Here is a 25,443-nt window from a genome sequence, read left to right on the forward strand (position 1 = left end):
AGAGCGGCGCACCGCATTGGTTAGCGGCTGTGATTGACAGCTCCGGCCTTGCGCGGTGATTGGCCGCAGCTGGGCACGCGGGGCGGGGCGGAGCCTGGCGCCGGGATTGGCCGCTCTGTTACTCGCCGGCGGCGCGTGCGGGCGGTGGGCGGGCTCGGCCGTGCTCGCCGGCGGCGGGGACGGCGGCGGGTGCGCTGCGGGGCTCCATTGGCTGCTGCGGCCCGGCCGGGGCGGGGCTGCGCGGAGCTGCGGCGGGCCGGGCCCCCGGGGCGGCGCGTGGGCCGGTCTGCCGCCGCTCTCGCCCGGCGTGCGCGCCGTTTGGGCCCCGCGAAGCAGCGGCAGCCTTGACGGGGGGGGCCCGGCGGCCGCCGGGGCGCGGGCAGGGGGCGGTCGGGGAGGCGAGGCGGCCGCGCGGATGATGACGGGGCTGGTGGGCAGCCCGGTGGGTGCCGTCATGCAGGAGAACTTCGGGTGCTCCGTCGCCAATCGCTTCTGCCAGCTCCTGGACGACGAGTCAGACCCGTTCGACGTCCTGCGCGAGGCCGAGCGCCGCCAGCAGCAGAGGAAGAAGCGCGACGAGGCGGCGGCCGTCGCCAGGAGAGCCGTGCCCGGCGGCCGGGCGGGCGGCGGCAAGAGGGAGACCCAGAAGGAGCGCAGGCAGCTGGAGAGCTCCCCTGCGCCCTCCCCTGCGGCGCCGCCGCAGCCAGGTACGCGGGCAGCGCCCCGGCGAGGCGGGGCCGAGCGGGACCGGCGGCCGGGTTGGGGAAGGAGGGAAGGCGGTGCCCGGCGCTGCGGTGCCCGGTGCGGGCCCCGCGGCGCGGCGGGGGTGGCTGCGGGCTCCGCGCTTCACCGGCCTCTCGGCAGCCGTGGCGTGGCGGGGTCAGCGCTGTCATAGCAGGGCTAAAACATCCCGGCTCCTGGTGGGGCCGTCGTGCTGAACGCACCTGAAAGTCCCCACAGAGAAAGCAGTGACCTGTGGGCAAGGTCCTGACACGATGCTGCCGAGCACTCTCAGCCGAGGCGGCCTTGGAGTATGTAAATGAGAACTTCAGCAGTATCCCCAAGAGAGAAATGCAAGAGCATCAACTCCTACGCTGCGGCATCTACAGCTTTCATGCAGGTTTAGCAGCCCTGTTGCTGCCTTTCATTGCTTGTCACCCTGGGCAGTATCCTTCAGTGTCTGAAGTTTCCAGGCATAAGTTCTCGGTACCTGTGAGTTTTCTGGCCTTTCAGTGACTTCAGCGTTCTAACGTCTCCAGCGATCTGTGCTTATTTTTGCGTTGAGCTTGCATTGGTGAACCAGCCTTTGAGTAAAACCTTATTTCCCGGGGTAACTCTTCAGCCGGTGTTCAGGAATGGTCAGCTGCTAGGTTTTGATGCGTAATACTGCTTGAGGAAAGAGGGAGTCAGTTGGCTTTTGTACTAAAAATGTCGGTCACAGTCCTCTTTGCAGCTGGAGGTTTCGTGGGCTATAGCTTCTTGCATTTGGAGCTGATTGCTAGTCTTAGTGAGTCTGATTGTTACTGCTTACTCGGTATTGAGCTTCAGGTTGCTGGATTCAGTATCTAAAGTATCTGAGAGCTGGTGGATTATTTCCAAAATTGAGCATCTTTGCACAGAAGATTCTGATTTCACCCTCTTGAATTGTAAGTTCCCGTTCTCCTGCAGGAAGGAATGAAGCCTAACACATAATCTGTTATTAAGATATTTTCTTCCTGTAGTAAAATCTCCCGTTGAGCTCACAGTAATGGTACTGTGTGTTTTAATGCCCTGGGAAAAGGCCTTTGAATCGAGGTTGTTGCTTCATCATCAAGTTGTTGGCAGTGCTACGAATTCTATTGCTTAGGCTTACAGTCTTACACTCTTCCCAACAGCAGTTAGTTGATGCATTTTTAGCAATTTGTGGAGCAGAGAGTCTTTCAATGCTAAATATGTGCTGGATAATGAGTGCCTTTGTAGACGAAGATATCAACAAGTTGTCACTGTCTTTATGGGCAGTTATATGAAACTAATTTTTTTGAGATTTCTCTGCGGTTATGTGACTTAGTGTCCTTAGACCAATACTCAGACTATAACAGCTTATTTTATTTAAAGGTTACTTTACTGTGGTTGTCAACAGAAGTTGAAGGAGTCTGCTCAGTGAACAGCAAAGTCTCAACTTGTGATGAAGAAGCTCTTGAACAAGAACTGGTGGTTATCAGTAGCTTCCCGAGGTAGTATGTGAAGACTGTCCTTTACCTCCTGCTTGCCTATAGGTGTCATCATTCTTGGCAATACACAGTGGCCCTGTGGCTTCTCTTTGACTATTCTCTGCAACACTGTTATTAAGAAATCTCTTTTCTCATGCAGAGACAACAGGCATGTGCACCTTATTTCAATTTAAAATGCTGATTTAAAATGGAGAAAAGACTGCTGACTATAGTACCCTTAGTGAAAGGGCATTAAGATCTATTTTAAGAAGAGTTATTTCTCTTCTATATTTTAAAACACACTTTCTTCTTTAAACACAGCATCTGTTTGGGATTTTTTTGTGTTTGTCTTAGGCTTGTTAGGAAGTAAGGACTGTAAAGGTACAGTGCTTAAGATGCTAAACCAGTCTGGATAGTCAAGATTTGGTCTTGAGTGTGTGTTCCTCCTTTGAATGTGCTGTCTTAGCAAGTCTACTCTGAATGGCAGAGAACGCTCTGAGTTGGGGTAAATACACAAGTGATGATGTAGCTGACAAACGTTAAGCAAGTTTTGAGAGAAAAATCTTGAGGTTTCTTGGAAGGGAGTGGGTCAGCTCTTTATTGGGCCCATACAAAGTTGGTTTGTTACACAGGGTTCAAAACTTCTATATTTTATATAAGATTCAGGGGGTTATCAACTTGACAGTTGAGAACGACCAACCTCCTTGTACTTTTTGGCATAAAGCTTCTAATAACAGATGCATTGTTAGAAGAGTGCACCTCTGTTTGGGGAAATAAATAATACTGAATAAAATTACTAAATTGTTAGACTAATTGCTAAACTTGAAAAACAACATGGCAAACTTAAGACTCTTTTTTAAACTTTCTTAGTAATTTTTTCCCCCTGACTTTGGGCATAACTACCTCTAACTTCATTCTATTTATTAGTAATTAAACACCAAAAAATAGCATCTAGACCCATCTGAACAGCAGAATCAGATTCTGCTGGTGTTGCAGTTGAAGATGATGGAATTCACTGTATTGTACTAGTGTTCTTGGAATAATCACGGAATAGGGTTGGAAGGATGGTCTGGTCCAACCTTTTCTAGGCAAAGCGGCTTTGAAGACCTCATCTGCTGCCTTGTAGAGTTGCAGTTTGAAAGCCTTCTTTGATGGGGGTTTAACCCTGAGAAGGTTGTTTCAACGTAAGGTAGCACCAGAAAGAAATTCTAAACACAGATGAAATCTCTTCTTGTGCAGCTTGTCCCCACTGTAGCCACTCACTTTCTTGGGGCTCAGTGTGAAGAGAGCCTTCATCATTGTAGCATTTCGAATACCTGGGTGCTGTGATGTGGCTTATATGAAGCCTGGTCCAGGGAAGAAGACAATCTTTTCTCACAAGGCAGGCTCACCAACTTTTTCATAACCTTCACAGCCTTATTTTGGATATTCTGTAGCCTGATCATCTTCATAACCCTACTTTGGACCCCTCCAGACTGTTTTATCTAATTGCTAGGGTATTTGCTTTTTTGGACTACGAAAAGTCTTGTTAAGTTTCATGATTTTTGTTTTATTCTAGTATTATTCTTAAGCATATTGAATCTGTAAAAAAGGGTCTTTATAAAGATTCAAAGCGCGTCTAGTCTTCTGTCTTGCAATATAAGAAGTTTTACAGTAGACAGAGATTTTCTGTGGTATTAATGTTTTTATGTTTGACTGGAAGGTTTAGTCACAAAGTTCTGTAAGGTAGCTTTTTTTTAATGTAATTTTTCTCTGAGTTTTTCAAAGCAGGTTTTACCAAATTTCTGGAGAGATTTTCAATTTGTAGCAAACCTCCTGAGAGGACTTTGCCAGATGATACAATACTTTGACCTTTAGAATCCAAACTATTTATTATGAAATGGCACAACTGCAAGGAGGCAACTTTTTAAGCTTTGTTTTTTATGGAGAAAATGGACTCCTGTTTAATTGTCCACCAAAACCTATACTTTTGACCTTAAAGGTGTATTTTTTCTCTTCTGCTGGCTGCTGTTCTGTGATTTTTAGACTGTATTAGCTGAGGGTTTGGGTAAAGGCTGGTTGTAGGTATTGCAGCTCTTGTAATTGCACCACTTGATGTTAACTCAGTTTATTCTTACCACAGTGACCAAACTGCATTTGCCAGCTCTTTATTCAAAACGCCCAGTTGCAGAGCTTGCATTTTTTTCCAGTCCAGGAAAATTAAATTTGTTGATCATGCAGTAATACTCTGTTCTTTTGAAATCTCTAAAGCTTTGTTGCTAATACTTCTAAAAGGTTTTCTTCTTTCATATACATATGATGACTCTGGTAACATTATATATAGTTCCTAAATACTGTGCTTTTGAGTTTTTAGCTGTGGTTTTATAATGGTATTGAATATTCTATGGAGTTTTACCTTAGACTGACTGTAATTTTCTTATTTTTTAATAGTTTATCCTAAAGCATTCTTTCAACTACAGTGCCATAAGGATTGTCTAGAGGAAAGCTGTAGTAGGCAATTCGGCAATTCAGCAAGTAGTCGTATGCATGAAAACAAAATGGCACAGGACAGAGTCTAACTCCACATGTCTCTTTGGTGTGTTGCTTGCAGTAGCTGAAGCTATTGTTTGAAGTTTCATATTAGAATCACACACATTTAAAGGGGAAAAAGTGAAATTATTTTTGGATTTTAATTATTTTAATTAGAATTAAAATTAGATTTAAAATCTTTAAAAATTAAATTTAAAGAATTTAATTAGAATTAAAAAAGAATTATTTTAATTCTTCAACTCGCTAAAACAGCAAAATAAGTGTTTGAGTGAGAATAAATTGCCTTTTACTATTTCCAGTTATGAAGTTTTGTTGTAAAGGAAGATTAGTTGCCTGTGTATAAGTTGTTAAAGAAGTTTATTCACCCTACGCTTCCCACAGCTGACATCCAGTTTCTGAGGAAAAAACAACAATTTGGTACTGCAACTGATGCAGCTCAAGCTAGGTTCCTCACCAGAGGGACTTAGAACAACAAAATACCTGGGATTTTATACCCTTACAACCTATGCTCCTATTTTTTGCACACTTCACACACCTTGCATGCATGTCTTAACCCAATGGCGATTTTTGTTTTGGAGTCTTCTTGTTCATATCACATTCTTTCTCTGTAGCTGTCTTTATCTGGATGGTTTGCAGCTTCTGATAGTAACCATGACTTAATCTTTTAGTTTACATTGGTCTCAGAGCCTCCTTTCATTGTAGCTGAACAGTAGTACAAGACTCATTTTGCATTTCAAGGTGAAAGTTTGCAGCTTGTGATCTAAAACTTCAGCACTTTGCTTGTGCTAAGCAATACTACTTAGATAAAATAATTCAGCTAACTAAACTCAGTATACAGCAGTCCTCCCTTTGTTTTTGTCATGCTTTCCCATTATTGTCAGAATTCATGAAGTCTTCAAAGCATTTGACTGCTATCCATAATGTCACATACAGTGTTATTACAAGTGACAGGCATAATATCCTAAAGCTTTAACACTAAAGTAAATACATACTGGGGTAGTATGTGACCGCTTCCATTTAAGTTCTAATTTGGATTTCTGTGAAAAATACCTTAAGTAATACTTCCGTTATTCCAGTGAGCATATTTTTTTTCCCCTCAAAGCTTTTTTGCATTTATTTAACATACTGGGCCAACCACTGATTTCCAAGAGGCTGATCCTAGGTGTAATTGTTTGCCAAACACTAATCCTGTTGATGACAACATTAGATGTTGGTGAGGGCTGTTTCCCAACATTGCATAATATCCCAAAGTATACTGCTTCTAAGCTTAAGGCCATTATAAACCTATCTGACTACCAGTTTGAGGTGGTTTTTTTTTGTTTTGTTTTGTGGGTTTTTTTTTGATTTTTTTTTTCATTTTGTTGGAGCATTTTATATGAGTTCAAGAGTGTACTACAGGAATATTGTCTGCAGAAATATTATTTCCTGCTGAAGCAAGAGACTCTAATTTTTTCCATAGCATATCCATTGCATGACACACTCCAAAAGCTTATTTAGACTCAGTATAAATAGTGGCACTTGCTGGTCATGTCACCAAAAGGCTGCTTTTGCTTATGCAATTAGTCTGGCCTCTTGGGTCATCAGCAAGGGTTGTAGAGGTTCAGTTTCAAGTGCCTCAAAGTTTCTCACCAATGCATAGCCTCTGTGTTGTTTTCCATTTACATAGTATGGAGGTCCACAGGGCAACAGTATAATATCTAAGGTCTCTAGAAGCTGTTTTTACAGATCTGCCTGTAGGTGGCTGGAGTGAAACACATAGCAATTATGATGCAGCTCACTGTTGGAAGGAACAAATAGTAGAGTTGTTGAATTCAAAATATGACATCCTTTAAAAGTAGTAATAATTAATGATTTTTAATTCAGAACAATTCATGTTTTGAGGGGACAATGTTTGTCTGTCATATTGTTTAAGAATCAGTTCTACTTTGTGTTACATAGTTATATGATCTCTAACTAATATTCCTTTTACAGCTTGGAATATCCTTTCTTTCTCCAGACTCCAATTCCACTTTCCATGCCTTGATAATTTCTTTCAATGGTTTGCTTAACTGCCCTAGCCCTGGTAGTTGGGGTCTTCAGTACCCTACTGTGCCTAAAAAATTCCTGACAATTGTTTTTGTTTTTTTTTTTTTTGCTTTATTTGGTCAAGGTATTTCTACCATAGCCTTGGACCTATTTTGCATCTACTTTGTCCTTTTGAAGTAGTCTGGGAAGAAGGATTGTCTTTCAAAGCTGGAAGGGGTTTCCTCTTTTTTTTTTTTTTGTTTTGGCGGGGGTGGTGTGGTGGTGGTTGTTGGCTTATCTTGTTGTTTTATTTTTGGGGTTTTTTGTTTGGGTGGGGTTTTTGTTGTTTTGGTTTTTTTTTTGTTTTTGTTTTGTTTTGGTTTTTTTTTGTGTATTTGTTTTTTGTTTTATTTATAGATTAAACCCAAGCATCAGCTCTAGATTAATGCTGATTTTACTCCACAGCTTTGTGACTGTGGTTTTCAACAATTTTGCTATTTTTAGCTCCTTTTGTATGTTTTTGGTGATCACACTCCTTCCCATAAGATCTAGGTCTATCCATTCAGGCAACAAATATAATTCGATATCTCAGGTGTGTAAGAAGTCTCTTTTTATTCTGTGGAGTCTTCTGCCAATGTGACTCTTCCACAAGCACTCTTTTTCCCATTTGCTCTTTGTAAGCAGTTACCTCTCTCGGCTTGTGAGTTGCATGCCAGCTACCACTGTCACATCCCTACATTAGGAAGTGGGAGTAACAGCAAGGTTTCTACTGTAGCTTATAGTCACTGACAGCAGTTGCGAGCTGGGCTCCTTGTGGTGTTTGTCTGAAGCAAGGCTTTCTACAAAAATGTTTTAAATGAAAACTGTAAAAAAGGTGAGAGCACACTCAGTACAGGTTAGTGAAGAGCCACAAAAACTCCACTGTCTGTAGAGGATAGATTATATTGTATATTGATGGAGGAACTTGCCAGGAACTAGACAGCAACACTGGAAAGGCAGCTAGATTTTGCTGCATTGTTTCATATCCATCTGTTAATACTCAGATACCAGTGTCTGGGAAAACAAGCAATACAGGTTATAAAAATATAAGTTCTGCCTTTCCAGTAGCAAGTTCTGTGTACATACTTACTAAAAAAATTTCTCTAGAAAGTCTTCTAAGTGCTGCAGTGTTAGCAAAACTAATTGTAATAGTGAAATATTGTGGGGAAAGTTAAAACTAGTTAAGTATATTTGCTCTGCATGATTTAGAGTTTTAACAATATCTCATAAAACTGAGCTTTTTTTCTTTAGCACTGTCTAGTTCTAGTACCTGGTAATTTTGATATTTACAGATTCTTTCCTGCTAATAATAGCTCAGCTGCTTCTTCTGGGGAAAAAAAAAAGAAAAAAAAAAGCTAGGTCTGTTGAAACAGATCTCTGTTCTGATTCTTCAGTTTAGAAAGTAAAGTGATAGGCAGCTTAGCCAACAGACTGGGCTGATGTAGTAAAGATCCAGGAAAGCTGTGGTGAAGTGGGGAATGGTGGGACACATATTCAGGTGAGTACAGATTACAGATGTAATTATAAGACACAGAAAAACCAATTTAAAGAGAGGCTAAACTAAGTAGCTAGGAGAGAGTGATCTTCAGTTTTCAGAATTGCCTTTGTAAGGCCTCAAGTAGATGATCCACAGAACTCCAAAGCCTTTTATGTGTGGTTTTGAAGAAAACCTGCATACCAGATTATGCAGGTTTATAGATTATGCAGATTATATAAACAAGCAAGCAGACAAAATTGGGGTCTATTTGGGGAGGTAGTTATTAGCAAGCATTCAAAGTGTACCCCAGTTCTTTATAAGTGACGTACAAGATGGCTCATGTTTTGTCTTGATTTTGTTGCCTTCTTTTATTGTCACCCGAAGGGTAGGTGGCCCTTGAGCTCTGTGAATTAAACTGAGTCTGTGTTAGGACATATATGTAGCAGAGGCTTAAAATTGTAGATCTTATGCTATCACTGCTGCCAAGCTCCAGTCTGGTTTGCACTTACATGCAGAGCTGTCAGTTGGGCTGTCTTTTTGAACTGATTCACAAGCAGGTCACATGAACTTTTGCCCTAAGGGTGACTTGTCCTACCAAAGAGATACAGGTCTGCCTTAATCCACTACTTCATGTCTGTCAAACCAATTAAAGATGCTTTTGTGGCACTTTCTACCTGTATAAAAGTCTTTCTAGTGTTTAAAATCCGTTTGCAGTAAATGAAGTCACCTGTTAGAATTAAAGTGAAATAGCCCGGCACTCGAATTGGAGTAGAACAGACGGCTCCATCCAGTCCGCTCAGTTTTGCTGACATGTAATATGCTGACATGTAATATACTGACATGTCTGGCAAGAAGACTTGTTTTGAATTACTTCTAAGCAGTACTGGGTAATAAAACGAGACACTATCTTTTCAAAATTACTTCTGCGTCTTCTTTTTTTGGCATTGTTTTGCTAGTTTGAAGGAGCTCTTTGAATCTCAAGGTGAAATTGAGGTTAATACTATGTAGGAATGGGTGTCTTTGACTACTGCATTCTTACCAGAGGAATCTTTTTAGACTAACTGATGCTTCTGATTGCCAATGACAGAGGATCAAAAATAACACTATAGTCTTGTATGCATTGTTGTGCATTCAGATCCAAACAAAATAACTAAAATGAAGCCAGAAATTAGTAGTAATTTTTTCCACAGCAAAATTACAATTTAGAGTTAACACTTACATGTTTGGTAGTGTAGTTGAGATGTGTGTAGAACAGATGTTTCTCAACTGCATGTACTGTTCAGTATTTTCTATAATTTTGCTTTGTGTTAAACTGTCCTGATTTGAAAAGCTTACTCAGAAACTGATTTCAAAAGTTGTCCTTTATGCAGATATTACATCATAATTTGGGTAAAGCAAATATGTCAGTGCTCTAAGGGTCGAATAATTCCAAACCTGAGAAGAGAGAATTACTGGAATGTGTTATGTCAAATGGTTTGTAGTTTAAAGAAAAGCAAAGCTGGAGTTGCTTCTGCATCACATATGAAACTATCTTCTCTGTACAAATATGACTGTTCTTACTGCATAACAAAAAGCTGTATTTACCGTATTCACCAAGTGGATAGTTCTTTGAAGTTTCTCCTTACAAATGGTATTAGACTTCATCCTCACCACCCGAGCTTTGATCAAGAATCTTCTTATATGAACATTTCTTTGGGGCTATGAATTAATTTACATATTGTGACATAAAATAGCCTTTTTTCTCTATGTTCTAGCAGAAGAGGTAGCCAGGACTGTCATTTGTCCACTAACCTGCGTTCGGTAATCTGCTCAGCATTCCACAGTAGCTCAGTACTTCTTGTGGAAACAGTCGCTCTGTTTTGTTTGAGACCAATCTTCCTGTTCCTTGCTTGATTGACTTAAACTGTTGGCTGAAAAAGATGTTGGTTTAAATATAGAGGCTAGCAGACACAATGTCTTGCTTGCTTGCTTCTGGAGAACTTCGTCCCAGATAGAGAACAGAATTTGGGAAAATGGGAAAGGAGGCACATAAAGAACCTTAATCTTCTGCTAGATGTATACAGGTTGAGTGTAAAACTTCAATTTTTTCTATTATAATTCACATTTTCTTTCCGTTCATTCTGCCCAACCCGATCCTCCTCAACCCCAACAATGGCTGAACAAGACTCTAAAAAGCTTTAGTATATTTTATCTTGGAATATGTTTATGTTCTAGAATTAGTGGTGTTGAAGTCTTTCTACTTACTGTTTGGGTCTCTGTCAGCTGAACTCGGTGACCTTTAGTGTAGTTGAATGGTGCTTTCCTCCACAGAGCAGTAGTGTGAGGTGGTGATCCTATGCTGGTTGTTTGATACTGTGGCCATGAGCTTAGAGGACCTGGAGGCTTAGACTTCTAAACTGAGCTCATCTGGCAGGAGGTGTGTTGTTTCACAATCAACACCAATCTGTAAGGTGTCCTTCTCTTTCCCTCACCTTCATTGCTTCTGCTGCTTTAAATTCGTCTTTCCTCATCCTGAACTACACTTTCATGATCTCTGAAAACAGGAGAGAAACAGTTTTTGTTCTCCTTTTCTGTGACTTGTGAGCAAAATGAGATTTTTCTTTAGATTATCTTTTCTGGAAATCTCTGACTGTGTCAAAACCCATAGTATTTTGCAAGTTCATCAATACAGAAGGTAAAATAAGTACATGTCTTTCAAACAGTGTCTGGCAACATTAGCTATAAGGACTTTTAATATTCTGGTGGACTTGGGTTTGGATGTGTAGCCAACTCACTTCAGTCAGTAGTTTGGTAACTGCAATTGTGTTACTATTGAGCTGTCAGTAATCCCTGCATGTGTTTGTGTAGGCCCAAAGCGAGTACCCAGGCAGGGAGAACAACAAGGGTTCAGTAACAGAGGCACAGAGGGGAAACAGGACAAAACTGAATGGAGACCATCTTTCAGGGAATACCGTCCCTATGGAGCACAAAGACAAGTGGAATTCTCAGTGGAACGGTATGTATCCTGCAGAGAGAACCAAGGTCCCTCACAGAGGATATTAGCGTGCAGGTTTTTGCAAGACTACTTGCTTCATGCCTGTAAGAGCTGTAGTTTCAGCTTCCTCGGGGGTTAAATTGGTACATGTACATTGGTCTTGTACATTGGTACATTTTTGTTGAATGTTAAAAATACAAGGCAAAACTGAAAAATGTAAAGATCTGAAAATGTACCCCCTAGTCAGCAGCATATTTATAATGTTAGTTTCTGAGCTCACATACCAGGCTTTGCAGAATATGTAGGAGGTTGCAAACTGGAATTTGCTGCTTGGACAGTGAATGCATATTGATTTTGCTTTCTTCATAAATACTAGAAGATTCCACCTAAACCCTTAATTCTTCAGAATGTGGCTGTTCTTACTTTATACCACAATATTTAACAAGTTGTCTGAAAATTTAAGCAGTTGCATATAAATATGGGTGTAGATGGTGTAGCTATTGCATGATCATGTTGTGAAGATTTGACAGTTTTATAATGTTTTCTTTAGTTTCTGTAATGTTTTCAGTGTTAATAACTGCTGATCTTTCTGTTTCTGTGTGCTGTAATAATTCCTCTAGGGTTCAGTTTGTCCATTTTCAATAACAAAACCAAAACAGGTGTAGTGTGTGCTGTATCAAGATGCACTCTATAAATTGTGCTGCAGCTGTTATACACTGATGTGTCCCATAGATGCACAAACATAACAATATGATTTTTTTTTCTTGTTAACTGTTCTATAAAAACAAAAGTCTGACTAATTACCTTCTCCTTAGACCAGTGGAAAGATTAGACTATGAAAGACCAATAAGAGGCCGTGGTGGGGGAAGAGGCAGAATGAGAGGTAGAGGAAGAGGTGGTGGATTAAATGGAAGTTTTGATGGGTTTGACCAAAGAAGAAAACGTGAACCTGAAAGCCAAAGTGGGAGTGATAAAACGTAAGTGTTCTGTGTGCTGTTTCTTACTTGGTATACAAGTAAATAATAGTCAGCACTGCAGTACTGTCTTTTAGGTATTCTGTTCCCTTCCATATTCAGGTTGGCTGGGAAAAAGTCAATACTGGTTTTAGTTTGAGGTCATAAAAAAAGGAAAAAATCTCTTAAACTCATAGAATTGTTTTCCTCTCTAGAGGTGTAAAAGCAGATGACAAAAAGGGTGGAGGTGGAGCTCGCAGCTACAGAGCAACAAAAGATGATACAAGGTATGCCATATACTTGTGCCCATCACAGATCATAATTTTCTGTGGCCTATGTCAGATCATAATTTTCATTAGTTTCATGTCCATTTTGAGCTTTATAATCATTGTTTTCTATTGTTGTTGTTGTAATTAATGTAATTTTACATTTTTTTAACTTGGCTCCTTCATGATGGTAAGATTAAATGGAAGCAAAGGCATGATGGTGTTTGTTCACTTAAGACAACCAAAATCTTTTGACTGGAGCTGAGTTGTCTTTTAAAGGAGATAAGTTATTACTTTTCTCAACAGTCAAGTAAATGGGCCTTTGATATTTAATGGAATTGCTCCAAAATGCTAATTCTAAGATTCAAGCTCTGTTACTGGGCTTAAAGTCCAGTCTCTATTTCTGGAGTTTTATGAATAATTTCTAAATTGCAAAACTGTAGTACATTTCAGTGTGGTTCTGAAGATATTGAGTTGACTGTACCACAGAACTACATTTTAGAGTGCTAGAAAAATCAGTATCATAATGTGATTAATGGCCACTTTGAGGTAAAAAAAATCAGGACTTTTCCATTCAGTTCTGTATATCTCTCAGTGGTACTGATTTGTGTTCAGATTTGTAAAACCTCACTGATTATGTTAGCTTTTGCCCATTCTTTGCACCTAGCAATACATTGCTCTTTCCAGTAGCTTTTGTTGTCATACACATCTAGAACTCTTTAATTGAAGGCTAATAAAGGATGGAGAAAAAGCAGTGCCTTGAACTTATAGCAAATATATTTGGCCACGCACACATTCATTGACAAAATTGTTTTAAAAATAAACTTTTATTTTAAAATAAAATCTAATTTTAAAATTTAATGGATTCAGACAATCATGCTAAAAGTTTGAAAAATATAGCCTTGGTGTGTAATAATTTTTGGGTCTTGACATTCCAAATTCTTCTGAAAGGTTATATTAACTTCTCTCCCTCCTACAGAATTTCATATTAAGAGTAGATTGGTTAGGTACCCTGGCTTTTCAAAGGATCAGTTAGGTTCACATTGTTCTGAACTGATAATACAAAACTAGCTAGCAGAAAACTATATTCTGTAGCATATCAGGGAGCGCTTCATAAACTTACTAGGTATTTATTGGCCCTCCTATTGGCCCTTACATATTTTCTTCTTAGTTAAGGTTTGTTTTTTTGTTTTTTTTCCAGTTCAATAGCATCAGAATTTATACCAATGTTTTCCTGTGGTGTGGTTAGAAGTGACGTAAAATTAAAGCTCTCTGAATGATTCTAAAAGCACGTCTGTGTCCTAATTATGCTAATCATACATTGAAGCTAAAAGGTGTTAATTTTAAATATGTATGCTTGCTAGTGGAATGAAAATAAGTTCCTGCTGTCATTTGACAGTGAATTAAAGTCCATGTTGCAGAAAATAAGAACTTTAATTTTTTAAAAGAAGCAAAAAGGCAACCCCAAATGTCAGTGTTATGCTGACAACTAATGCTAATCATGATTAGTGTTCATGATTGAATTCTTTTATCTTCATACGTGCTTTAATTTTTTTTTAATGGAATAGGTTTTTTTCCCAATATTCCTAAAATACACTCATTTTGTTAGTTGCTCAACTAATCGCTTAGTATATTAGTATATCTTTCTGTTATAGTATATATCTTTCTGCTTATGATCAAAGAGTTTTCCTTTCTTTTTTTTTCCTCCTTACCAAGGAATTTTGGTAAAAGAAGTAATGTATTGATTTGTTTTTTTTCCAGTGTGACTTATGAAGACTGTGGTTTTATTTTGGTTTTTTGTGTGTGTTTTGTTTTGTTTGCTTACTGTTTTAGTGGGAAGGGACAGACTGCATCTGTGGAGGAGACCGTGGACAGTCCTGAACAGCCAGGGACATCTGAAGGAGAGCCTCTGAGCAAGTACAGTCAGACAAATATTTTCTTTATAAATGCAAAGGAAACAATTAACTCCTACTGATGTACTTGTGTTGAGAGGCACACTTAAAATGTGGACTGTGAAGTTTTGCTAGTGCATGTATTTAAAAATAGAAAAGCTTTGTTTGTGTTTGTGAGTATGGAAAATATGTCCCTAATTCTGACTAAAGCTTGATTTATATAGTTGGAGATTGCATTTAATTGCACAGTGATGCTTAACTTCCTAAGATTTTGTGATAATTTAGGGAGAAGCTACATATTATGTTTTACCTTTTTAACTCTAATTTGTAGAAACTGTCATGCTGTTTGATGTTCTCTGACAGCAGGTATTCAAGGTGCCCATGCAATTGTACAAACATATTTAAAACGGACTGAGCTACTCTAAGGTTGTATTTACCAATCACTGTTATCATGAAAATATCATCTATTCGTGAGAGGCCATGGGTAAAACTTTGAAAAAATTCCTGGGAATGCAGTGAGTTTTAGAGTAGAGAAACTGAGAGAGAAATGTGCCTGTTGCCTTCTGGCTTTCATTCTAATCAGTGTTACAGCAAACAAATGGACACTGGCTTAAGAAAAATAACTGGACAGTCTTGTATAATTAAGAGATTTAATGAATAATTAAATAGCATGTAGTGCATATCTCCTAATGAGTGAAAGATGGTCAGTGCAGTATGTCAGCCTCTTCTGTTGCTGTGAAATGTTTTTTTACTTCATGGAGCAGCTCCAGATATTAGTGATATGGATTCATTTATTTATTATAAAGCTAGCTAGAATACAAAACCTGTTTTATATGTTCAGGTTGTTTAACCCTGTAAGATGTTCAGTTGTTATAACTTTGATTCTTATAATTTTAGAGTAGGTTTTAATATATAGCTAAAGGTGTATACACATGGGGAAATCTGTTTTTGAATGCCTTATGACTGAAAAAATGTTTCTAGCCTAACTTAAATCAGATGGGCAGTGCAGGTACACTGGCAAAAATGCACTGTGTTAGCTAAATATGAAAACAGTTATTCAGCTTTTTAAAAAAATTGATTTGGTCAATTACTGGTACCTTTGCTTGTTTCATGCTTGTACTTGTTTCTACTTCATTTCAAGCTCTTTGTAGATATGTCCCAATATCTGTTCATTGTACAGCTTAAGGCATGAGAAGTGTGTACAGTAGAAAAGGCCTCTGGCGGAATTTGCCAGTTGTCTTTAACTCTTTCATCTTTCTCAGAGATCACTAGGTATTCAGTCAGACTGGGAGCCTTTCTGGAGATTTTGCTCCTGTTTGTATTTTTTTTTTAAAGATTAGTTCACAGAAATTCAAATTATTCAAAAAAGCAGGTAACCTACAAGCACAAAATTCTGCACTGTGTACTCCTTTCAGGGCAATAAATACTGTCCTGAAGGCATACAAATCTATATAGAAAACATGAGTTACATAAATCTCCCTGCACTTACCTTTTGGGGGATGTCAGCTTGGTGACCCTATGTATTTTAAAACAAGTGATAATATGTGAATAGTGCCTAGGCCTAGGGATGGTTGTATGGCATACATCTTAAGAAGATGGAATTGTTGTTTTAATGTTTAAAAGCAAAAGCTGGTAGGATATGGTGTTCAGGCTTCAGGATGTATTTAAAGGACTTACTTGCTTAGGTTGCCCCTGCTGTCCAGATAACACAAATTAGGCTACCTTCTGCTTTTGCTACTGCCTCAATATTATACAGGGTTCTGTGTTTGCTTGGGCTGCTGCTAGGGTCATTCTCATTTTGACACTAAAATGCTGTGACTGCAATGAAACCATTTCTTTTCTATTGCTTTATTGCAGTTGCGTGCTTGCATTGAGAGAGAGATTGAAGACTTGGGTTTGATTAATCTCATTCCCTTTCTAGTCTTATGTGTTTACATTTAAAATTACAAGTAAAAAAATGTACTCTTGGAAGCTGCGAATAACCTGTCTACATGTAGATGGTGTGTAGCTTTCTGATGTGGTACTGGCTAATTTCCATGGAACTCTGGAAAAGAGGTTCTGTGGGCTTCTGTGACTTATGGGACCTTGTCTTTAGGACTCTGTTTTGCCATTCCTGAGATTCTATTTGCAGAGTATCGCAGGATAAGAGTTTCTTTAATATTATATAATTTATTATGTAAATTAAGGTGTTTTTTCCCATATCCTCAAATCTTCTTGAGTGTATCAACAATGTTTATCTCTAGTTATATCATCCCAAACTGCATGATAATAAAGGGGTTTTTTTTTGCTGCAAAAGCAAAACCTAACCTTGACCCTGTATAAAATACACAGGTAGTGCAGAAGTATAAACTTTCCTCACAACTGCTTTTGGCTGAACTTTTCTTCACAGTTCAAACAATGTAACACACTTGTGTTGACTAATTAAAATTAGATTTTTTGGTTTTATTCAGTACAACACATGGGCTAATCAATTGCTCTTCCTAAAGGTATTTGCAGAGCTTGTATTTAATCTTGTGGGGTTTTCTTACTTTTTTTCTCACATAATAGTTTTCCTTTTTGGTGGAGCTGTATATGATATTGGTTATGTAATAGGAAGCTTTAACAAATTATTCTGAAGATGTTTTAGCTATTTATTTCATTTGTATTTTTTTTTGTTGTTGTTTATTGCTTTTTGTTGTTGTTTAATGGTGGCATAAAGCTGTTCATAGATCAGGCCAGAGCTTCATAAGTATTTGATTCAGTGTTTTTCTTCCATAGTAAGTTTATACAATTGTTGTTTAGTCTTCCCTTATTTAACTTTAAATTTTTCCATAGCTGCTGATAATGCTCTTGTAAATAATGTTGAGTGGGAAAACTTCTTTAGTTGAGTGGGAAAGCTTCTTGTCATTGACTTCTTGATAAAAGCTGGCTAAGCATTTGCTTTGTGCAGCTGAGTAATACAAAAACTGCTCTGAGAGAGACTTGTTGTCATTATTTTTAATATCAAAATAATAGCTGAATAGCTGAGCTAAATGGCACTCCTTTCCATTTACCTTCCTTCTGGTAATAAGCAAAGGTATTTTGTTTTACTGTATGCACAGTAATTAAGTCATAGTTAAAGGTTTGTCATCCACTAGAGACACTGAAGCAGTAGGAACCATTACTGAAGGCTGTCATTTAGTGATTTGGTAGGACTTTCATTGTAAGTTCAGTTTGTTCATGTCCAGAGGTTGTGCTTAGTTGACTGGCAGTGTTTTGTGAGTATGACTGCTGGTGTGCCAAGGAGCTTATTAGTTTGATTAATGAAAACGCACACCAAGCAGTTACTAAAAATGTATAATGTTAGAAGGTAGAAAGTAATGTACAGAATGCACTTCCATTCTGGCTTGTTGCCCAAAATAACTTGGTGCAATTAAGTTTCCGTGCAAAAGATATGCAGTGCTTCACTCATAGGTGTTTCCCCTTGGGAGTCTTGACATCCTAAAACAAATTTGTACTGCTAATAACCTACCAATTAAAACCATCCTTTGGAGTGAAAACCAAAACTGAATTTTGCAGTTGAAAAAACCAAATATTTGCAGGTAAATCTGCAAGTGAATCTGCAAGTATTTCCTTTGGAACTGGCAAGTGGATGTTTTTAATGTATGTGTACTTCTCAAAGAAATAGCTCTGTTTGCTTTTTTGAGATCAAGTTGCTGTGTGGTCAAATGTCCTCATGTTATCTTATGATCATAGCAATTTAGACGTGAAAGGGGTCTTTTGGGCCCAAGGCATGACCAGTTTTAATTGTTGCTTCTGACACCTGTGCATTTGATTTTAATGTACTCTGCTTGTCGAGGTTTCAATGTCCCCTGATGGTCTGTCTAATACTTAGAAAAATAGAAGCTGCTATCTTAGTTTTTTTTTTTCTCCTGGATGTCTTGCCTTAGTGTCATGGATATGCAAAATTTTTTTGGCATTATGTATATTTCCTTTGCATATTTTTAAAGCCTTCCCATTGTACATCATGTGTTTTAGACTTGTGTTTTGCAGTGTTATTATGGACTTTTCACCTGTTCCCATGTAGAAAACATTACTCAGTTGAGATGTTGTTCCACTCTATCAACAATAACATCTCTAAACAAAACTGTTGATGTGGCTCCTTATCATACATACTATATTGTGGAAGAAGGAACAGATACTTGAGTGCAGTGCTCCTGCACAATCCAGGGAGTTGAGGTGCCTCCTTCAGAGCTTCTGTCTTGTTAGTGGTTTTTTCTGTGTTTGAGTGGCTGATACTTTGGCCTGAGTGTACATATTTCTAGTTGTTCTTGGGACTTTCTGGTGATTGTTGTTTTGGTTGCTTGCTTTCAAATCACTGCGTCACTTTAGTGTCTCGTGCCACTGAATCAGAAGCCATTCAGTATTCTTGAATATTTGCACTATTGCTCTTCGTTTGTGCAATCTGTGTGCCACAGAAAATGCAGTAAATATTTTTTTACACTGTTAAATTCCCATTCACATTATTTGTTTTCTTTTGCAAATTGAAATATTGATAGCTAGTTCTCAAGTACTTTTTACTATCAGTTCTGCATCTTTCTGCATCTCTTGCCAAGGACCAAAACATTGTCTTTGTAATGTGGTGAAAGGTTCATGGGAGAGGAGGGAAAAAGACTTCCTAAAGTTCAGATATGCAATTTACTGAGATAGTGGCTTAGGAAAAAATTAAATCAGTTAATAGAGGCACTTTTATTAGTTATGTTTCTCCTTAATTTCTCTGAGTGTTTACTACTAGTCTTGTTTTTCTAACACTTATTCCCAAAACTGAAGCTTCAGATAATTGATCAAAAGTTATTTGGCTTCTTACTCTCGAGGACAAGATATTGAAATGTTTTTGGTGCTATGTGTTCTTAGTGCTCTTACAGATGCAACAGTATCTGCTGGTGTGTTTACAGAAGTAGCTGCTTCTTTCACCAATATCCTTTTTATGTAACTCAGTAGACTATTTTTTCCCTGGTAGTCCTTCTAATACAGTTTCAGATAATAATGAGAGGAGAGCTACAGACTGCTTACAAGTCTTTTAACCTTGAGTTTCTGGTCGATAAAGCTGGAATTTTCAAAACAACAGGGCATAAGGGCATGTCAGAGGGGCAGGCCTGTATTTGTTATTCTTCTGTGAAGTGAATTTAGAACTAATTTGTATTAATCCTAGAACTAAGATTAAGGGCTGCTTTAGTGTTCAATTCTGCTTCTCACATTCATATGCTGGGTGTTTAGAAAATACTGTTTAATTTTGACTGGCAAGACATATGAATGCTTTGCTGCAGAATCAGGGAAGAAGGACCAGGCCTGTTCCCATGTAGGCTAGTTCTATAATGCACAGTCCCAAAAAATGTGTTTTCCAATGGGTTGCTTGTGCAACTTTAAAAGCAAAACACACACAGTCACTGATTGTAATTTGACTCTTTCCATGATAAAAACGTTCCAACTTGCACCTAATCAACTGTATATTTACATTAGGGAAATTACAATCTTTTGGTAGGACTGTGGAACTGTGACAAAATGCAGAAAACCAAATGCATTGTTCTCCCACAATACAGGTTCTAATGAAGGGGATTTCTAAAGTCATTGTTAAGGAAATACTTAGTCAACTCCAATTGCTATTGTAACTCATAACAGTTTTCTGTGTAAGAAGAAATGGTTTCTCATATGTCTTGGAGTAATAAGTGTGGGCTTTCCTGTGTAAGTCATGGTATTTGACTTGTTTATGCAGTAGACAGTTACAGTGGTGTAGGAAGTTGTGCTCTCCCTGTATGTGGTGCTATTTACTAGGTAATAGCTTTCTATAGGTATCATTAAATGTAAACCTGTGGTATTCTAAAAGCTGCTGTCCTGGGCAGGTCTGTTGTGATCAGCAGAAGAGAAGTGGCAGAAGAGTACTCAGGCATCATCAGTGGAAGAGAAGTTCTTTTTGCTTATGTATCTTGTTTTATCTCTATGTCTTACAGACGTAAAACCTCTGTCTTTACAGTTCAAAAATATGCAAGACAACCTCTTATGTATTCTGTATGTTTTTCTAGAACATGTCATTATTATACTTATTGACAAATGATAATTTGATTAGGATTAATCTGGTTTTGCCAAGTGATAAATACTGTCTGCTTGTCTGTTACTACATCTGACAAAGAAATTCAAGGAAGCATCTTGTGAAATTAAAAAAGGAAATGTTAATAATTACTTGTAATATCCCATGGTGGGATTGTCATATAGTGATCATTTTTGATGACTGAAAGCTACACTAAAACATTAATTAATCTCATATTGTCATTGAGCAGTACAATGAGCAGTAAAAAACACCCATACAGTTTGGGTGTTTTAAAACTGCTCTGTGTGCACTTTTTTTTTACCGTGGCTATATTTACTAGGGGTAGATCCACTATTAAACTGTAGGGTTAAGAATATGCCAGGTCAAAAGGCAGAATGATTTTGTCTAGAATCTGAGTGCTTGAATTCAGGATGAGACTAGATGAGTACTAATACAGGAAGCTGCAGAAAGAATTTGTTCATGTGACTAATTTCAAAGAGTACATAAATATATACTCTAAGTTTATGTAAATTACATTTATTAATGTAAAACTATCACATGAAGTTACTGTGAGAAGTAAGTGAAATTGATAATAATTTGGTGAGAAACATTCTAAGTGTTTTGTTTAGTATCCTTACTTTTTAGATAAGTGTTCTTGTTTATCCTGGAATGTTGCAAGCTAATGTTTTTTACTCTAAAACTGTAAACTTCTAGAGCTGCTGAAGGAGAGCCAATGGAAGAAGTGGTTCAAGAAATGACATTAGATGAGTGGAAAAATCTTCAGCAACGGAATCGACCAAAGCCTGAATTCAACATCCGGAAGCCAGAATCCACTGTTCCTTCCAAAGCAGTGGTGATTCACAAGTCAAAATACAGTGATGATGTAAGCACTGCCTCAGGAATTCTGTATACCCTCCTTTATGCCCAGGGTTAGGAAAATGTCTCTATTTTTTTTTCTACTAGCTTTAGTATAATCTGAATAGGCAAGAAAACCATATCTAAGCTTTATCACTGCAATGACATATGCCCCCAAACCGGCTTTAAATTATGTGTTCAATTTTTTTGTCTCACATCATCGCCCCTATTTTCTATGCAAACGTAATACATCAGGTTGTTCTACCTTATGGCTCAGCTGCTGCCACCTGTATAGGTCCCTAGTAATGCTGCTAGAAAAACTTGGTTTGTGAAACTTGGTTTACTATACACTTCTTTTCCTCGGTTTGAATCCCATTTAGCTTACTTGCCAGTATACACTTGCATGTATCTAATTGTGCACTTGGAGATATGAATTTTGGATTTTTAGGGTGTGGGGTTTTTTTGGGTTCTGCTTCTTAGAACTAACCCTGGGAGCTTGTGGTGCTGTAGTGTGCACCCATCCCAATTTACTGTAAATTTTACTCCATAATATTATTTAGATGAAATTCCATGCAGAACTACTAGTTCTGAGGAGATAGGGACGCTTCTTTCAGATTCTAGCTTACTTAGATTTCAGATTTATGGGATCACAGAAGTATGTGCATACAGTCTAGCATAATGGAATTTTGATCTTTGAAGTCTACATGCATTCATGAATACATACCTTTTCTCTAGTTATAATATTAATATCAAAACTGGCTTAGCACTTTAGATGGTTGACTCTGCCTTCTTTATAGTGAGACTTTTGAGGTCAGAATTGTCATTATCCTCTCTTTCTTTTCTGAGAGGTAGTGGTAGGGGTGGGGAGAGTGGCTTCCACAATGTCCGAAGAGAGCATACAGGTGTGTGAGGAGTACATACAAGTTTCTGTTCCTTTTGCCTATTAAGTTTCTGTTCTGTAGTATCAAGAGACTTTTTTAAAGTGAACACAGAACAGGAGGTACAGGAACTGTGTAACACAGGCAAGTGAAATCCCTGAATTAGACACTGAATAAGTGATTCATCACTGTAAGAGATGAGTTAACATACACTTTATCATTACTACAGTCCCCATTAAAGTTATGCTGGGCAATAGTCTGACATGCAGTAGCTATTAGGAACACACAGTTAAAACCACGGTAACCTCATAGCTGCAGGCATGTGGATGAATACATCGATTAAGTAGCTTTGGTATGGCCTTTTATCCATTACTTGGACATAACTGTAGGAGTGAGTAGCCTAGGTCTAATGCTCTAGTCTCTTTGAAAACCTCCTAGATTTATATTTCTGACAAACCTCTTCAGTATTACAGAGTTGGTACAGAAGCTTTTGTTACCAGGAATCTCTGAGCCAACAAAGAACTATCCCAGACATCTGGGAAGCTGCAATTACCTCATCTGTGTTAAAATCCTGTGCAAGTTAAGGCCTGTCTTCTACTCCAGATGCTATCTTAGTTAATCTGTTACTTAGTCTATAATATAAATGTGAATGTATACCTGGGAGGGGAGAAGCTCATACATGGAAAACTGTAGGCTTTAACCAGATCTTCTCTTTAGTTGCAAAAAGAAGACTATGAAGATAATTCTCATGTCTTTCGAAAACCAGTGAATGATATAACTTCTCAGCTGGATATTAATTTTGGGAGTCTTCCTCGCCCTGGCCGTGGATCAAGAGGAGCACGAGGTGGTCGTGGCAGAAGACCTGAAGAGACAGGACGTCGACCAGAAGTAGTGGTAATGGATTTTATGGTGCTGTTGTTGTTGTTCATTTGAGGTTTTGTGTTTGTTTGGGGTTTGGGTTTTTTTTCCTGTTGTTGATGGTGTTTGTGTGTGTCCTGCCCCTGTCTGTGTGGAGTTTGATTTCTGTAGTGACAGACTTGTTTTTAATTCCTGTCTCTTAGTATGTTATCCTGCATATTGAGTTCCTGGCCCATATTATGTTACTTGAAATTAAACACTGATTCAGGCTCACAACTGTTAACACATACATTTCAAAAGGTGTGATTACTAGATGCTCTAATGGTAACTAGAGGAAAGGATGCAATTAGTTTTGATATAAATTGGAAAGTAAATAAAGTAACTAAAGGCTTGTATCTCTTTGAAAAAATTCTGTGATACAGTAATACTTTGTTTACTAACAGTGAGATCAGTAAATATGTGATCCTACAGGACAATTGATGTGTTTAATATAACCATTATAAAAAATTTCCATTTACCTTTTCCTTTGGGGAAAAAAAAGAGCATTTGTATAGTGGAAAATGGTATCTTTATTCTTCACACTAACAGAAACTTTACTGTGACTAAAATGATTTAAGGAACTTTCAGAATAATATGGAAGTGTTAATGCATTTGTTTCATCTGGAAGAAAAAGGTTCTTTATGGTAACAGATTGGAGAGATGAAAACTACAACCCAAGATGAGTTCTAGAATGTAAAAATATAGTAATGCTATTTCTAGAAATATGCCATATTCTGCTTGAGACTGCTTTTTCTTCATTCAGTGCTGCAGAACTTGTGACCTTCTGGTCCTCTCCAGGGAGCATTATAAAAACATTCACACTGAAAAGAAATTATAGTAGTTAAAAGTTCTGAGATAAAAACCTTGTGATAGTGATGGATACAACTTGAGTAGAAGTAGCATTTAGTTGTAGTAGCATTTAAGCAGAAGAATGAACCCTTTTGAGGGTAAAATACATATATATAGTTGTCAGATACTTTTGAAATGCATTCATTTTTATAAGACTTTTCTTCCTTTCTAGGTGCAGCTTGTTGCTCCAAATCCTGATGATCCTGAGGATTTTCCAGCGTTAGCTTGAGGACCCATCGTGAGCGGTGGTATCTCAAAGTTGCTTTGTAACTGTGAAGAGACCAGTTCTGTGCTGGTGTGGATTAAGGAAGCCAGTTTCCTTCTGGGAAGTTGTTTGGGTGTTTGATGTAGAATGATTGCAGCTGTCTGCTAATAGAGTTCGGTTCTGGAAATATGGGTGGACTGGGATCCTGTCACAGGCTCCAGTGTCTGCCTCCGTTTATGAAACATAGGGGAAGGCTTACAGTACTTCCCTACTAGGCTTCAAGTGAAGTTAAAGGGAAGAGTGTTTAAAAATGTATGTATAAAGATTATATCAAGTTCTCTATGACACCATGGTAAAATGTAAACTGTACAACACAATCCACAACTGGGCTCAATTTCACTGTACATTTGAAAGTTGTTTCCTTTGGGTGAAGTGTATATTTCAGACAGTTGCAAGTTGCAGTTCTTCAGAGTTTCACAAATAAAGGAAAGTGCACATTGGTTTGGGTTTGAGGTATTATTTTAAGAAGTCAGAGTGGTAAGTGGAAACTTTTGCTATTTGGATGTAGTCTGGGGAAAAAAAAGTGGGGGGAAGAGAACATCTCTCTAAGTGGAAGTGATCTTTAAAACCAAGGCAGCATAGGTGCTTTGAATTGACACTTAACCCTAAGTCCTATTTAAGTAACATGATATATTCTGCAATTACTTTGAATATTAAGTAAAATAATAATTTTAATCTAAAGACAGAACTAAATTATTAAGGAAGTTTTTAATTTTAGCAGGAGCAACTACAAACTAAAATGTTAAATGCCTTACCAAGAAAATTTGTGATTTTGGGGATGAGGTGCAATGTTCTTTCATTGCAGCTTTAACATACTTGAGTCAGATTTTCTGTTCCCTGTCCAGGGGGACTCTGAGAGCCATTCTGGGTGATACGAGAGAAACAAGAAAATGGTGCCAGAGGTGATGACAGAAAGAAGTGAGAGGACAAGCACACTGGACATTTTGGAAGTAGGTGTCAGCCTCACAGGAATCTTCAAATGCCTGCTCAACTTCAACACATTCTTTAAATTTACTGGGAAAGGCAGATGATTATAAGCCTTCCACATTTTCCAGTTCTGTGCCTCACTTCTAAGCAGTCTCCTTTGAGAGTTAATAGTTAATGAAACTTAGAAGAAAAAAACTTTTTCTTTGCAGTAAGCTCCAAGAGTACTCACAATCTTAAAAGACTTTTCTCACTGATAAGGCTTTACTCAAATAGGATGTAGTCATCCTATAAAGACTCATTTCTGTATGCTCCAAACAGATGGTCTGCAGAGTAGTTCAGTCCAAAGGGTATTTTTTTGCATTGTTAAATAACATGAGATTTTTTTATTCTGCAAGAAGTTCACTGT

The 25,443-nt window shown here is 38.3% G+C and overlaps 1 protein-coding gene across 2 annotated transcripts; it reads left to right on the forward strand.

Moving 5' to 3' along the window:
- The first annotated feature begins 273 nt into the window (after positions 1–273).
- Positions 274–24,550, forward strand: HABP4 (hyaluronan binding protein 4). 2 transcript variants are annotated; one of them, XM_064404143.1, is made up of 8 exons: positions 282–707; positions 11,086–11,233; positions 12,028–12,189; positions 12,381–12,452; positions 14,265–14,348; positions 21,081–21,249; positions 22,817–22,993; positions 24,018–24,550. In XM_064404143.1, exons 1-8 carry the CDS (start codon positions 416–418, stop codon positions 24,072–24,074), a joined length of 1,161 nt encoding a protein of 386 aa, XP_064260213.1. In that variant the 5' UTR covers positions 282–415; the 3' UTR covers positions 24,075–24,550. The 2 variants fall into 2 exon arrangements, with proteins under 2 accessions (XP_064260214.1, XP_064260213.1); XM_064404144.1 differs by lacking the exon at positions 24,018–24,550 and having other exon boundaries at positions 274–707; positions 22,866–22,993.
- Positions 24,551–25,443: the final 893 nt, after the last annotated feature.

The sequence above is a fragment of the Passer domesticus genome, chromosome Z (genome assembly GCF_036417665.1).
Source record: "Passer domesticus isolate bPasDom1 chromosome Z, bPasDom1.hap1, whole genome shotgun sequence".
In the NCBI taxonomy this organism is placed as follows: Eukaryota; Metazoa; Chordata; class Aves; order Passeriformes; family Passeridae; genus Passer; species Passer domesticus.

Coding starts and splice junctions, on each gene's coding strand:
- HABP4 (XM_064404143.1), top strand. CDS start 416: ATGATGACGGGGCTGGTGGGCAGCCCGGTGGGTGCCGTCATGCAGGAG. Junction 708..11,085: donor TGCGGCGCCGCCGCAGCCAG/GTACGCGGGCAG, acceptor GTGTTTGTGTAG/GCCCAAAGCGAGTACCCAGG. Junction 22,994..24,017: donor GACGTCGACCAGAAGTAGTG/GTAATGGATTTT, acceptor CTTCCTTTCTAG/GTGCAGCTTGTTGCTCCAAA.